Raw genomic sequence first — 13,998 nt, 5'->3', positions numbered from 1 at the left:
TCTGATCCTACTGGCTTCTCAATAAAGTTTCCCTTTGCTTTGCAGCACCATCAGCACCAGGCCGCCCAAGCGCTTCATCTGGCCAGTCCACAGCAGCAGTCAGCCATTTACCACGCTGGGCTGGCACCAACCCCACCTTCCATGACACCTGCCTCTAATACACAGTCTCCACAGAGCAGTTTCCCAGCAGCACAACAAACAGTCTTCACCATCCATCCTTCTCATGTTCAGCCGGCGTATACCACCCCTCCGCACATGGCCCACGTACCTCAGGTAAACCAGCACTAGCCAAGTTTCTGTGAAGGCCACGTAGGGTATGGTGGTTGTCAGATAAGCAGCAAGGAGCCAGATGCTCCCCGAGCCAGGAAACCCCGTGTGTGGTGCCATCTGCTTGTCTCCCCTCCCTGCTTAGTACGTGATCTTCTGGCCCTCAGTGAATGTTGCTATGGTTTTGTGATGGGATCAGTGAACTTGTGATTTAGCATTTCCCAGCTGAGACCTTAAAACTGAGTCTGGAATGCACCCCAGTCCTTTCCTTTCTGTGTCTGCTTTGCTACGTCTTTCTAGCTTAACCACTATATGTGTATATGTGTACACATACAGACACCTCTACACATGCACACACGGGAGCTTAGCAGGGATGGCAGGCAGCCTTTTAATGGTTCTCAGCTCACTGAGGTGACTGCACTGGGCCTGTTAGCTTGAATGTTAGTCACATGAATTCCGAGACGTGTCTCAGTTGTTTGCCTGGTTACCCTCTATCTGCTGCAATTCTGTGTTGTGCTTCATGAGCGCTTGGCCTTGGTCTGTGGTGTAGTGTAACTGAAGCTCCAGGGCAGCCCAGGGCCAGAGGATGCCTCTATGACTCTTAGTGTGAGGTGGCTGCATCAGGTGTCTCTCTGCTACTTTGATTGCAGCTCCTTGAGGCAGGTCTCACTTAGGGTTACTGAATGACTCCATTTCCTGTCAGTGTGCCACTGAGGCTTTGGCAAGGTGTGAGCTAGAGATGCTGTGCAGTTGGTGGGTCTCTTGCAGAAGGCTACTTTGTTACTAGGTGTCCTTCCCCTAGAGCTAAGGGTGTGTAGTAGGAAATACTCCTGTTGATTGGCTGGTGACAGTGGGAAGGGGAGTCAGTTTGGTCAGTGTGTTTTGGTGGAGTGAGATTAAGAGAGTCAGGGTCCTGTAAGTGTCTAGCAGAGGCTGTGAAGTTACGTGTAAGATGGGCTCACCCCAAACCTCGCTTGTCTGTTTGAAGAGTAAGAGGCTAACATAGGGAAAGCAGAGAGCCATGGGCCTGTTTGAAGGTGTGAACCAGTGCTTCGCTGGGGTGATGGTCTAGAGCAATGCACAGGATGGGAGGCAGGAAGCAGCCTCTTCCTGCTCTGCCCACTCCCTGCAGAGACGAGGTTGAGCTCACCAACCGGTCAGCCAACATCACTTTTCTAACAAAGTTGTTGCCACTTGGTACAGAGCACCAGGCTGACCCAACTCAGATCACTATCATCTCATTGGAGCCATTAACTTTGCTCCATCAGCTAAGCTTTTATAGTAAGGGGCCTGAGTGCTGCTTCACCCTATTTCTGGGGAACCCATAACAACTGGGGGAGGGCGGAAGAGGAGAGAGTCAGGAAGCTGCTTAGAGTGCTGGGGAGGCAGTCTCCTCACAGGGCCTTCCTTGTTAGTTGCTTTCTGACTTGAAAAGGACATTGATGTCTTTCTTTGGCCCTGTGCCATAGCAAGTTAAGAAAGTGCCCCTCCTGCCCCGATAGAGGCTTGCTCTTGGTGAAGATCTTGCCCTGTGTGATAATCTGTGAGCAGATACTGGGGACTAGGAGGCTGTGGCCAATTTTCTTGTCCGAGCCCTACAGGATCTGCCTCAAGAACTCCATCTTGCCCTTTCTTGAGTCCCAGTCCAATGAAAGGAACAGTTGACTTGTTGTTTAAGACGGAGATGTTGCCTGTATGCGTAAAAGAGCTCTCTGTTTCAGGCTCATGTACAGTCAGGAATGGTTCCTTCTCATCCAACTGCCCATGCGCCAATGATGCTAATGACGACACAGCCACCCGGCGGTCCCCAGGCCGCCCTCGCTCAAAGTGCACTACAGCCCATTCCAGTCTCGACAACAGCGCATTTCCCCTATATGACGCACCCTTCAGGTGAGGCGTGTGTGTGCAGGGGCCGCCGGGGCACCCCGAGCATTCTGCTCGCACAGGTAGAATGGCAGGCAGGACCAGTGCTTCAGGCTCCAAACCTGACTAGCAAGGCCCATCCAAGTGTGCTCAGGAGGGATTGTGATGGTCAGGGAGCATCAGGTCTCAGGGCCTCCGGAGCTGAGTCTGTGTGTGTTCTGCTGGTATCAGGGTTGGCTTGAAAAGCAGCAGCCTCATTCTGGGTAGCTGATGCATGCCGAGGACTCAGTTGGCCTTCCTGGTTATGTATGATAGGCTGGACAGGGCAAGCGTGTTCCTTCCAGAGTCCCTATAGGCTGACGTGGGGGGTTTATGCCCATGGCCGAGTTTGATTGTAGCTTGGAGAACACTGATGAGCTGTGTGCGGACTGGTTTGAGTGTAGCTTTAGCCCCAACCTGTGCCCAGGACACAGGACACCCATGATGTCTTGTACTGGATGGCTGCTGTAGCAACACCTGTCGCCCCTGTGACTTGGAAAGTATTGGTGCTTGGCTAGCATTAGTGGGAGGGGGTGTGAAGGCCTGTGCTCCTGCCCCACAAGCAGCAAGTCCAGGACTTTCATCTGAAGTGGTTTTTATGTCTGACTGGTTTGTTTCTCCTCACCCCCCTTCCCTCCCCAATCCCACCTTGGCTGCAGCTGTGGGGAGGAGGACGCCAGCATTAAACCTCCAGTCTTACTCAAGCTAGCACAAGAGCAGTTGGCAGTCATGTGCTGCAGACACTAGGCTGGTGGGCAGTGGTGCCTGTGTTCTGTTTAAATAGCCACTTTTCTTTTTTACAGTACAAGCCCACCACCAACAGCAGTTGTAAGGCTGCCCTGGAGGAACCGAAAGGCCAAATTCCTTCCTCCCTTCTACTGCTTCTCCCAACTGGAAGCACAGAAAACTAGAACTTCATTTATTTTGTTTTTTAAAAAGATACACTGATTTAACATCCGATAGGAATGCTAACAGTTCACTTGCAGTGGAGGATGTTCTGGACCGAGTAGAGGCATGTAGGGACTGTGGCTGTTCCATAATTTCATGTGCTGTTGCAGGGTCCCGCAAGTACCCAGCTCTGCTTGCTGAAACTGGAAGTTATTTATTTTTTAATGGCCCTTGAGAGTCATGAACACATCAGCTAGCAAAAGAAGTAACAAGAGTGATTCTTGCTGCTATTACCGCTTTTAAAAAAAAATCAAGACTTGGAACGCCCTTTTACTAAACTTGACCGAAGTTCAGTAAATTCTTACCGCCAAACTGACGGATTATTATTTATAAATCAAGTTTGATGAGGCAATCACTGTCTACAGTGGTTCAACTTTTAAGTTAAGGGAAAACTTTTACTTTGTAGATAATATAAAATAAAAACTAAAAAAAAAATTAAAAAATAAAAAAAGTTTTAAAAACTGATACCCAGTTAGTGTGTGTTTGTGGCGACTCCTGCTGTTGTGGGGGGCAAGGTATCTAGAAAAAGTCAAGACTGAGATTTCCCTTAGGTGGATTAGTGTGGTTGGCTTCAGCAGGAGGAAGGCTGGCCAGAGGTGGGAGCCTTCAGAAAAAGTCCAAGCTTCCTTTTTCCTATCTACAGAACCAAATCACTGTTGATGCACAGTGTCCCAGTTCAGACCTGTGTTGCCAGCAGGGGGCAGGAGATATTTCTTCACCAGTCTGGAGGTGTGTCCTTTGTGGCTGTGCTCTTGCTAGTAGCACAGGGCCCTGATTCCTTCCCTAGTGCAGCTAGGGGTGGGAGGGGTCCAAAGAACAGGACAGCCAGGAGAACAAAGCCGTCTGCTCAAAGGGAAAGGGAAGTGGAGCCCTAGGGAATTGGTATTGCAGAGAACATGGTCGTGATTCTGAAAACCTTTTTAATTCACATATAGCAATTTGTACACTGTAGCAAAATTTGCATTATTCAAGAATAAGTTACTCATACAGTACATAAAACAAAGATTTGCCAAATACCTTCTGCCTATGATAGAAGATGAAATCCCGTCTTCCTGTCGTCACAATGCTTATTCCAGCCACACATTGGCTGTTGGATGCATCTTCATTAGGAGGCAGTGGATGACCGTCTATCACTCGATGTTTGCACTAAGGTAACATTTGAACAAGAGCCCTCAGGGAAGAAATGAAGCCTTCTTTTAGGTTAAGAAACTTATGTAAAAATAGTGTTGTCTGGCCCAAAATTGTAATGATCACTATTCCTTTTTCCTACGATCCAGAAATGATCAAAGGCAGAAGAGTTAAAGCCATATGGACTGCTGGTCTAAATTCAAGGCAGGTTAGCTGACCTAATTCTTTGGTGCTGGTGGCTGTTAGTGTGGAGTTGTAGTCAGGAGAAGGAAGTAATGGTGCAGGGGCTGTTAAGCTACACTTATGATCTCTATAGGGCCAGTTCACACTGTGCCCATGGTGGTCTGTCAGGACTACTGGGGGTGGGGATAGTGCCTGGTAATGACACAGGTATCTGGCTTGGGGCCTCACTAAGCCACCTGTTCCCCTTCAGCCAACTGGACCTAACTCTAGCAGAAAAAAAAAGGTGTTGGCTATGAGACGACTTTGTCATAATATATACCTTTTGAAAGGAAGTTGTCCACAGTGGGCGAGTCCCAGTGCTGTGGGGCTGAGGTGCTGGTTTACAGTGTATGGCCAACCTCTCCTCTACTGAGAGCTGTGTGTCTAACAGCAGAAATGGGTGCCCCTGGTTCAAGTTCCTATACAGTTGAGAGAGGAGTCTGGACCAGTGACTGAATATTGCTTATATCTTTGGTTCATACTTTTTGTGGAAAATGATGGAGAGCTAGTTCTTTTAAAGACAAAACACACATCTGCACCTCTGTGGAATGTGCCTTGCTCTGTGAACACAATGGGGGGTGTTCCAAGGTGAAGCACAGTCGGCTGCTTCCCCCATCCACTGAGAGCCACACAAGCTTGCACAGTATAGAGGGTAACCAGATGAGAAGGGTATCAGCATGTTTGCCTCTGACAAACATGTCCAGGAATTAAGTGTGATCCCCTAAAGCCACAGCTGTTAGCCCAAAGGCTGCACTCACTGGCATCTTTGTGCTCAGGAGCAGCCCACTCTAGTCCCTATCTAGATGAAGAGATTGTGTGTGCAGGAGCATAGTCTTCCGCCAGTGACCCTGCTGCCACCTGGGACAGAACACTTACTGTGAGCTGTTATAGGAATTTCTTTATGGTGCGAGCTTCCTGTTTGGCCAGTATGGAGCCATACTCAATAAGCCATTAGATGCTTGTTGGGGAGGTCAGGGGCAAGCTATAATTTGGGTTCACAACACAGGCCTAGATAGGGGGCTTTCATTTGTGCTTGTCTCTCCCCCACCTGTTCATCCCATCTTCTGTAAAGCTGCTGTAAACCAGAGTCCTGTTTTTTATGCATAAGGCACTGGGGTAGAATGTCCCTTGCCACCCTCCTCTCTCTGCAAGCTGCCTGGATTTCCCTGAAAGGGTGACACACTTCATTCTCTACATTAAGGAGGACAGTGGCTACCCTGTAGCAGGCAACTGTCCTGAGGAGGAGCAGACAAGGACACTAGTGTGCTGGCTTAGCTTGGATGGGTGGAGCAGGTGTGCTTAGCTGCCCCTGACTTCACAACAGCACAGTAGGGCAGGGCAGGGCAGGGCAGTAAGCTGTGATTTCATATGGAAACCTGAATCCTTTAAAAGAAAAAAAAAAGAAAAAGTAATCTGAGGTAAAATGTTTAAAATCATTTTTGACTTTTAAGCCTGTCCCTCTGGCAGAGCTTCTGTCTAAAGCTAAGAGTAGAAGCGGGATTAAGAAGCATCCATCAGCTGTGGAACTGAAGCTATGGGGAAAGAGACAGGACTTGTTAGTGTTTTGTGCTTCCCAGTGAGCCTACTTGGTAGGAAGTCTGTCATAAGCTCTGACTACCAGTTTCCACTGCCAGCTCTGGGCCTAGGGTATCAGCTAGTGGCACTTGTGCACAAAAACTACATCTGTAAACAGTGGGAGAAAGCCAGGGGCTAGCTGTGGCTGACAGAAAGCCTGCGGCAGCCTGGTAGAAAACACATCTGAGCTGGGGAAGGCTGATAACAGCCTGTAGCTCTCTGGAGGAGAGGACGATGGTTACATTCACAAATTTGCATCCCTGCACAGCTGTGAGAGAGGAGTGTACTGGTTATCAATGGCCCGAAGGTGGCTCCGTGAAGAGGAGTCCATCCCATAGTCTGAGTCCCGGGCACTGCTCACAGGCTCCAGTTCCAGGTGCCGCAGACTGTTGGCCAGTTCCTCAGGAGAAGGCACCAAGTGGAAGATTTGCTCTGGGGGTGTCACTCGGCCGGGTAGAGCCTCTGCGCCAAGGCTTGGGGGGATGCCAGAAGAGTTGAGGTGGGAAAGACCCAGCTCAGAGTCCCAGTGAGGAAGGGAAAAAGGGAAGAGGACCGTGTTGGAGGAACCTGGAGAGGTGACATGGATGAGTCTCAACAGTGAAGAAAATGCACCAGACAAGCTTTGTGTATTTCTGCGATACCACCCCTTGACAAAAACTTCGGGGTTCCTACCTGGTGCTTGGGAGACAACTACCACATAGCCGGAGAGCCGGACATCACAAGCTGCTCCACACTCAAGTGGGATGGGGGACCGCTGGAAGTGACGGAGCATGTCCACCACCGAGGGAAAGTGCAGGTGCTGCACACGGCACTGTCCACGTTCTGTGAGCACCAGGCGGAGGTGCTATGAAAAGAGGCGGAGGTCAGCATGCTGCCCAGGCTGCATTCCTCCCATCCCAGCCCACCACGTTCCTGACCCTACCTTGGCTCTGCCCTGTAAGTTGAATGTGAGCACATACTCCCCTCTCCGGGACTCACTCTGCCGCACCAGGAACACACCATGGGCATCAGGACCCTGCAGCTGAACCAGCTGTGCAGCCTTTACCCTGGAGATAGGGCCGTGGAACCAAGGGTAGCAGGACAGGAAGTGATCTGTTTTCTGGCAGGCTGGGTCCAACACTGCTCCAGGTGAAGCACCTAGCAGAAAGATGGTGGTGGTAACGTGTGGGGGCCACATGTCCAAGACAACTGAGGCCAAGGGTCTGGCACATACCTTGGTCCAGGGAGTCTGTGCTTCCCCTTGGAGAGCTGGCTGGACCAGGCTCTGTCACAAAGGAAAGGGATAACTCTGTGTTCGTGCACTCCAACCTGTAGGGGAAGAGGCTGGGTGAGGAGGGAGCCAGCAGGGAGGACCATAGCTAGGCTGGGCAGGGGGCAGTCCTCACCCTTGGCCTGTGCTAGTTCTGAGCTCTGCTAGCCATGAGTTCAGCTGCTGTTCATCTCCCACCTCGAAGATGATGTCTGTCTGGTCCTGCACCTGCAGAGAGGCAGCATACAGTTCTGCATCTGGGGAGAGAGCAGCTTCTCCCAGGGAGCCATGGCCCCAGCACTCACCTTCAGCACAAAGGTATAGAGGTTGTCGGGCATCTCCAGACGTGTACATGGCCGGACCTCCCGGATACTGGAGCAGGCCTCTTGGAGCTTGGGCTTTGAGCTCTAGGAAAAGGGGGGGGGGGCATCACTCTGTTAACCCATGGAGGCTTTCCCCTACCTCAGGCCTCTCAAGTGTTGTCTGCAGTCTCTCACTACTAGGAGGAGGAAGCACAGAACACCCTTCTACAGTTTAGCTCTCTCCAATCAGGAAGCTCCTGTCCTCCCCTACCCTACTGCCCAGTAGATTCAGCCTAGCCCAGAACAGTCAGTTGAAGGAGTCAATGCAATTGGCTGCACGGCATGCCTGGGAGATGCCACCTTAATGTGTTTGTCTGGCAGCACGATGCCAGTTTCCAGGGCAAAGCTCAGGACCAGGGTACCTTAGGACCCAGACCAGGTAATTGTTTCTAGGAGGGAAGCCCTCCCCTTGCCTGCCCTCTAGTTCTTATTTCCTGTGGTGATAAGATTGTTTTTACTTGCTGAGATGGCTGAGGACCAGCTCTCAGCAGAAGCTAAGATAAGCTACTGGGAGAACCAGAGAAGAAGGAAGGACAAAGGACTTGACAGGCCTCTTCCCCTCCCTTTATGGCTTTTGTCCCAGGACAGGAGAGAGTACCAGGTCAAGTACATCAGAGCCTGGGTTTTTACTCTTGCTTCTTGCCCTGCCCCATCTTAAAACAAAGTCCACCCCAGTGCCATCAGCTTGGTCACCTGCCTGTTACAGGAGTGACAGAGAGCTGCTGGAGATGGGCCAAATGGGGAAGACATGATTCCTATACCTGTCCACAATTGCTGTCTGCCGACCAGACTTGGGGTTCTTCCCAATTCCCGGTGCAAGCTTTAATAGGATCAGCACCACAGTGCCTGTTGTGAGTTACCTGCTGGGTGGGGTGTCTGAACCTGTACTAGGCCAGGGACAGGGCACACAGGTACTGGCCTATGGCCCATCTGGTTGGACTACTAAGGGGACAGGGGTGGTGTGTCTCTAGCCAAAAGCCATTTGGAAGCCTTGGAGTCTTCCTTAACAATGTGCTTCACTGGTCAAGCCTGCCCAATAAGCAGCTCTCCCCAGACCCAGCTCAGAATAGCTGTGGGTGGGACTGAAGTGGCCAGGCCCACTGAGATTTCTAAGTGGAAGTAGAGTGGCACCAACTACTATGTTCCATACCGTCTACTTCCAAGCCAAGAACTCACTCAAATCTGTTAATTGCATTTCCACGGTGAATCTTGGCCTTCTACTTTGCTCTGCCCCTTACTCTATATCCCCAAGCTTCCCTTTCCGAACTATTCCTGACCGCTAATGTAGATTGATGGTGGGAGAAAAGGCCTGAGATGTTTCCAGGATGGCGGTCAATTCTGCATGGGCCATGGCACACTGCAGTTACCCGTCTATAGCCCCAGCAATCATACAACAGGAAGGAGCCAGAGGTCAGGAGTCCTGCCACCAGCCACTGCACCTCCAGCCTGCTGGGAAATGAGAGGCTGACTCACTAGCCTCCTCTTGGGTCCTTGAACTGATTCCTGGCCACTCTTAAAGCCACAGAGTTTCATGTGTCAAGGGACAGCAAGGATCTTTCTTGGTACACAACAGTATCTTCAGCAGACTGCTGCTTCCCCTTGGGGCCCTGAAGACACATAGCCCAGGGAAGTCACACCTACCCAAGAAAGGAGACTGTGGCTGCTTTGAAATCCTCAGAAAACAGCCACAAACTTCTACACAGGTAGAAGCCTGAGGGAAAGGGGAGCCAGGGGAACATGACAATAGCCTTCCTCCAAAACAGTGCCTAATGAACCTCTCCAATGTCATAACAGGACAGAGCCTCACTGCAGTCACCCAGTTTAGAGCCCGGCTCCTACCACCCTGTGACCTGAGGACAGGAGGAGGGACTCACTAGTCTAGGAGGAGAGAGCTGAGAAGGCTTTGGGCCAACCTGAGTCCTGCCATTTGTGACTGCCTTCTCCTACCCCCAATGCCATCCTAGAGCCCTGTGTGATGGAAAACACCCACTCCAATGTTGGGACAACCCTATCAAAATCCAGCCTGCATCAGGTACTGCACTAGGGAGACAGAGGCTAACCTCCAGATAATAGGAAGCCTTGTTTTTCTAAACAAAAGCACAAATACCCCACTTTGTTCCAAATAGATTCCAGTCAGATTACAGAGACATCTGGGAGCCAAGCAGACAAGAAGTCAGTCCAAAGAAGGACTCTGACAAGTCCAGCAGCAGTCTGTTGAACCCATTCATCTTCCTGACTCTGTCTTCTTTCTTGGATTTTATTCCCATTCTAGGCTACTTAGGGTCAAGTAAGAAAGTCTACAAATTCCAGATTCACAGCACCTGCCAGTCGGGCTTGGACTGGCCCTGCTAGCCTCCCCCCCCCCCCCCCCCCAGGGTATCCTACAGGTCAAAGATTGAGCACCAAGGCCCCTTGGCAAAAGCTCTGCAGTCCCTGGGTGGGCAGCATGGTCCAGAGTGGCCCCAGAGGCCAAAAAGCAATGGTCACATAATACCCAGAGCAGCCATGGCTAGATAACACAGCCTCAGTACTGGAACACAGGCTGCCCAGCATAGTGCTTCCAAGAAATGGGCTTGCAGGCTAGCAATACAACAAAACTTTTAAGTCATGGTGGAAGGGAGAGACCCAGTGGGACCAAGGAGCAAGAAAGTTCCAGAGTGACCCCCCACACACACACCTTGATATCATGTAAGGCTATATTTATATGTGGTAGGGAGAATCCCCCTATTAAAAAGAGCCCCTCAGGAAACTGCTTCCAGCATAGGGAATCCACAGGCACGCTTCATAAGCATAAGGGAGGCCCAGAACTCTGCCTGTCAAGGCAAGGTGGATGTTGGAGTCCTCAGAAGAAACCTTTGTGGGGTAAAAATTAAGGCTAGACAGGAAGTAATGACCCTGAGACCTAAAGAACCTCATGCCAGAGAGCTGACATGTGACAGGACCAGGGCCATGACATATAAAGGACATATAAACCAGCAGCACAGTCATGATACAGGCTGAACGTGTAGCTTGGTTGGCAGTGTTGCCGCACATGCACAAAGCCCTAGTTCAGTCCCCAGCACCATATAAACCAGGGACAGAGAAACAAAGTCAAGGCCTGCTGAGACCTAAAGCAGTGGGAAGGTTTGGGGTGTAGCTCAGTGACAGATCCTTGCCCAGCATGCATCATCAGGCCGAAGCTCCAATGACCAAAAAACAGGGAAACAGAACCCACAGAATAGACCGCCCATAGGGAATAGACTGCTAAAAGAGGCACAGTCCTCTCAAGTGAGATACTCTGCAATTAGAGAGTTGTACAATTGTGTAAATATACTAAAAAAAACAACAACAATGCATTGTTCACTTTAAGCAGGAAAAATTTATGGTATAGGAATAAAACTTTGCAAAGAGAAAGGCAACTGGACATGATGGCACACACCTTTTTAATCCCAGCACTTGGGAAGCAGAGGCAAGCTCTGTGTTGGAGGCCGGCCTGGTCTACACAGAGAAGCCAGGTCTTGAAAAAAAAAAAAAAAATAGATAACCAAAAAGAAATAGGCTGGAGACTGAAGAGACAGTTCTGCAGTTAAGAGCACTTTATATTGAAGTTAGAGATAGCACAGTGGCTGCTCTCCCAAAGGACCTGGGTTCAATTCCCAACATCCACATGGCAGCTCACAACTGCAACTCCAGCTCCACAAAGACATATTATACAGGTCAAACACCAATACACATAAAATAAAAATAAAGAAATAAAAAAAGAACTTTGTTCTCGTCTATAGTACCCAAGTCCAGTTTGTGGCACCTACCTGATGGCCAAAGGCTCCAACACCTTTTTCTGATCTCTACAGGTACCAGAGCACACATGTGCACAGACACAAAAGCCATAAGCTGGGACAAAATGATTACAAGTTCCAGGCTAGCTTGAGCTACATAGTGTAAAGGGGGGGAGGAGGTGACAAGGTGACTCATAGTGCTAGTGCAGCTGGATAAAGGATACAGCAAACACTGGAATGGTCACTGAGCATGGGAGAGATGCCCTTAGCTAGCTATAGAACCAAGTCCAGTCTGGTTCAGGCCCTGACAGCTGCAGCTAATATGGAGACGTAACCAGGCAGTGAGGATGTCTGTCTGACGCCACATTATGTTGTAATTTTGCAGCTCATCAGAATGCTAACTGTGGAGTGAACAACCTACTAGACACATCAAACAGGTGTTTAAAGCATTATTTGCCAAAACTCCCCAAGTAGAAACAGCCTAATTTCCACTTACTCATGATTTGGGGGTGGGGAAACCATACAAGGGAATATTTATTACTTGGCCATTAAACGAAATAAGATTATGGATGTAACTTGGAAACCTAAGGGATACAATACAGATATACAAAGGCTATTTCCAGCTTGAATCCTTTGGCTAATATTCTAGGAGAGGGTGGTGATGACCACACCACTCTGAACTAGTGAATGTCTTAGTAGCTAGATCTTTTTTTTTTTTTTTTTTTTTTGGTTTTTCAAGACAGGGTTTCTCTGTGGCTTTGGAGCCTGTCCTGGAACTAGCTCTTGTAGACCAGGCTGGTCTCGAACTCACAGAGATCCACCTGCCTCTGCCTCCCAAGTGCTGGGATTAAAGGCGTGCGCCACCACCGCCCAGCCCAGATCATTTTCCAATGGACCCTGAACCCTGGGGGTGAGGAGATGGGCCCAAGACTGCTCTCTCTGGTAATTCCATCCAAGGAGACACTCAGATAAGCAATGCTCAGTGCAGAATCAACTGCACTGGGGAGACATTGCAGGTGTCTGACCTGGGTGCACATGATGCAGGGCTGGAACACGCCTGTCATACTGACACTTTGTGATGGACACTGGACCACATGGGCTGAAGTCCCCTATATTGGAAGCCTCCAGCTGCCAGCTTCAGGGCCTGGCACACTGCAGAGTAGGAGATAGTCTCTTGGAAGAAGCCAGGTGGAGACACGGTTAAATAAAGCCATTAACTGAGATGTCAGGGACAGGGGGAGTCTAGGGAATCCATCTGTGATATGGTCTCTTTGGACAATCCTTGTCAGTTCCTAAATGATGGCAGCATTCTGAGACCATGTGGCCCCTTCCAGACAACTGCCTAGAGGCAAGAGTTTTGCTGTGTTGGTGCCAGGGCCAGGAGTCCTGTCTCTTCCAGGAGGGTCTCTGTCCACTCATCCCAGCCTTAGCCAGAAGAGAGAGAAGAAAGAGGGCTAGAAGTCCCTCTGCCCATGAAGCCATGCTGGAGCCCTTCTGGAACTTTTGCTTCCTTTTCCATTCACAAAGCAGTGGGCTGGGGATTTCCCCAGTGTGGCGGCCATCAGGCTACTAACTGGGGAGGGCACCTGGGAAACCCAGTTCTGGGGTCTGGAGTTTTTCATGCAAGGAGTCTTTTCTGCACCTCAAGATGGTAATATACCAATGCACTCTGTCTACCATACAGGAAAACTGAGACTCAGAAAGTCAACCCAAAGCTACATACCAAAGACATAAGCCAAAATATGAGCTCAGACGTGCCCCTTCCCCAGTGTCCATCACACTGCCTTTAGCCATGATCCCAACACTGAGCCCATAGCTCTGACTCCTTGATGACTTTCCACAAAGCAACAGGGCCAGCTTCCATGAAGGTGGTGGCAGTGAAAGCCATCTGCACATTTAGGGGTTCAAACATAATCCCAACCCTAATGTCCCCTGCCATATGCTCACACAATACCCCATTTCTGCCTCCTCCACCTCTAGACTTAGACCAGTCTTCTTCTATGGGAGTTGACGTCATGATGGGCCCCCAAAGGGATTTTGGGAGGACTCCATGGCTGAGTCAGCTATAGTGCTTGTCACAGGGAAAGTCACTGCACCAGGGACAGCAGCTGCAAAGGTCCAAAGCCAGGCCTGTCTTTCAAGGGTCAAGTGCCTTTCCCATGGCTGGGCGGAGGTGGGGGTGGGGCTTGTGGGACCACAGAGCCTGGAACCCGGCAGAGCTGATGGGTACAGAATAGGGCTTCCTGCCACCTCCCCGCCACCTCCTCCCCAGCCCAGAGGAAACCGCCAGGCCGGCAGTGGCCAGCCCTTTCTTTCTGCTTCCTCTTTCCCACACAGCAGGGAGGAAGGGAGGCAAGGTCCCTGTATGCCCTGGGCTCCTCAGGCCTCTTAGCCTCCTGTCCTTGTGCCCAGCAAGTGCATGGCTCTCCTGATCATCACCACTCTAGCTTCTTCTGAAGCACCTATTTTGGGCCACACAGCCACACTTAAGAGACCCCTGGCAAGCCAGGCGGTGGTGGCGCACGCCTTTAATCCCAGCACTCGGGAGGCAGAGGCAGGCGGATCTCTGTGAGTTCAAGACCAGCCTGGT

At 50.3% G+C, this 13,998-nt stretch overlaps 2 protein-coding genes across 4 annotated transcripts in view; one reads left to right on the top strand and one right to left on the bottom strand.

Annotated features, from left to right (window-relative positions):
• Atxn2 (ataxin 2) overlaps positions 1–3,578 on the top strand; it is a 63,422-nt gene extending 59,844 nt beyond the window's left edge. For both annotated transcript variants that reach the window (XM_026784331.1, XM_026784326.1), the window contains exons 22-24: positions 46–273; positions 1,989–2,157; positions 2,973–3,578. In XM_026784331.1, coding sequence (XP_026640132.1) covers positions 46–273; positions 1,989–2,157; positions 2,973–3,001 — 426 coding nt within the window. In that variant the 3' untranslated portion in view covers positions 3,002–3,578. The remainder of the gene's footprint in view (positions 1–45; positions 274–1,988; positions 2,158–2,972) is intronic.
• The window catches only part of Sh2b3 (SH2B adaptor protein 3), a 25,556-nt gene continuing 14,661 nt past the window's right edge, over positions 3,104–13,998 (bottom strand). For both annotated transcript variants that reach the window (XM_005344467.3, XM_013350187.2), the window contains exons 3-8: positions 7,597–7,698; positions 7,428–7,519; positions 7,256–7,350; positions 6,965–7,179; positions 6,715–6,886; positions 3,104–6,609 (exon numbers count right to left, since the gene is read on the bottom strand). In XM_005344467.3, the coding sequence (XP_005344524.1) occupies positions 6,287–6,609; positions 6,715–6,886; positions 6,965–7,179; positions 7,256–7,350; positions 7,428–7,519; positions 7,597–7,698 (999 nt within the window). In that variant the 3' untranslated portion in view covers positions 3,104–6,286. The remainder of the gene's footprint in view (positions 6,610–6,714; positions 6,887–6,964; positions 7,180–7,255; positions 7,351–7,427; positions 7,520–7,596; positions 7,699–13,998) is intronic.

The sequence above is a fragment of the Microtus ochrogaster genome, chromosome 2 (genome assembly GCF_000317375.1).
Source record: "Microtus ochrogaster isolate Prairie Vole_2 chromosome 2, MicOch1.0, whole genome shotgun sequence".
Lineage (NCBI taxonomy): Eukaryota > Metazoa > Chordata > Mammalia > Rodentia > Cricetidae > Microtus > Microtus ochrogaster.
The sequence above is the reverse complement of the archived record's forward strand: the minus strand, read 5'-3'. Positions and strand labels throughout refer to the sequence as shown.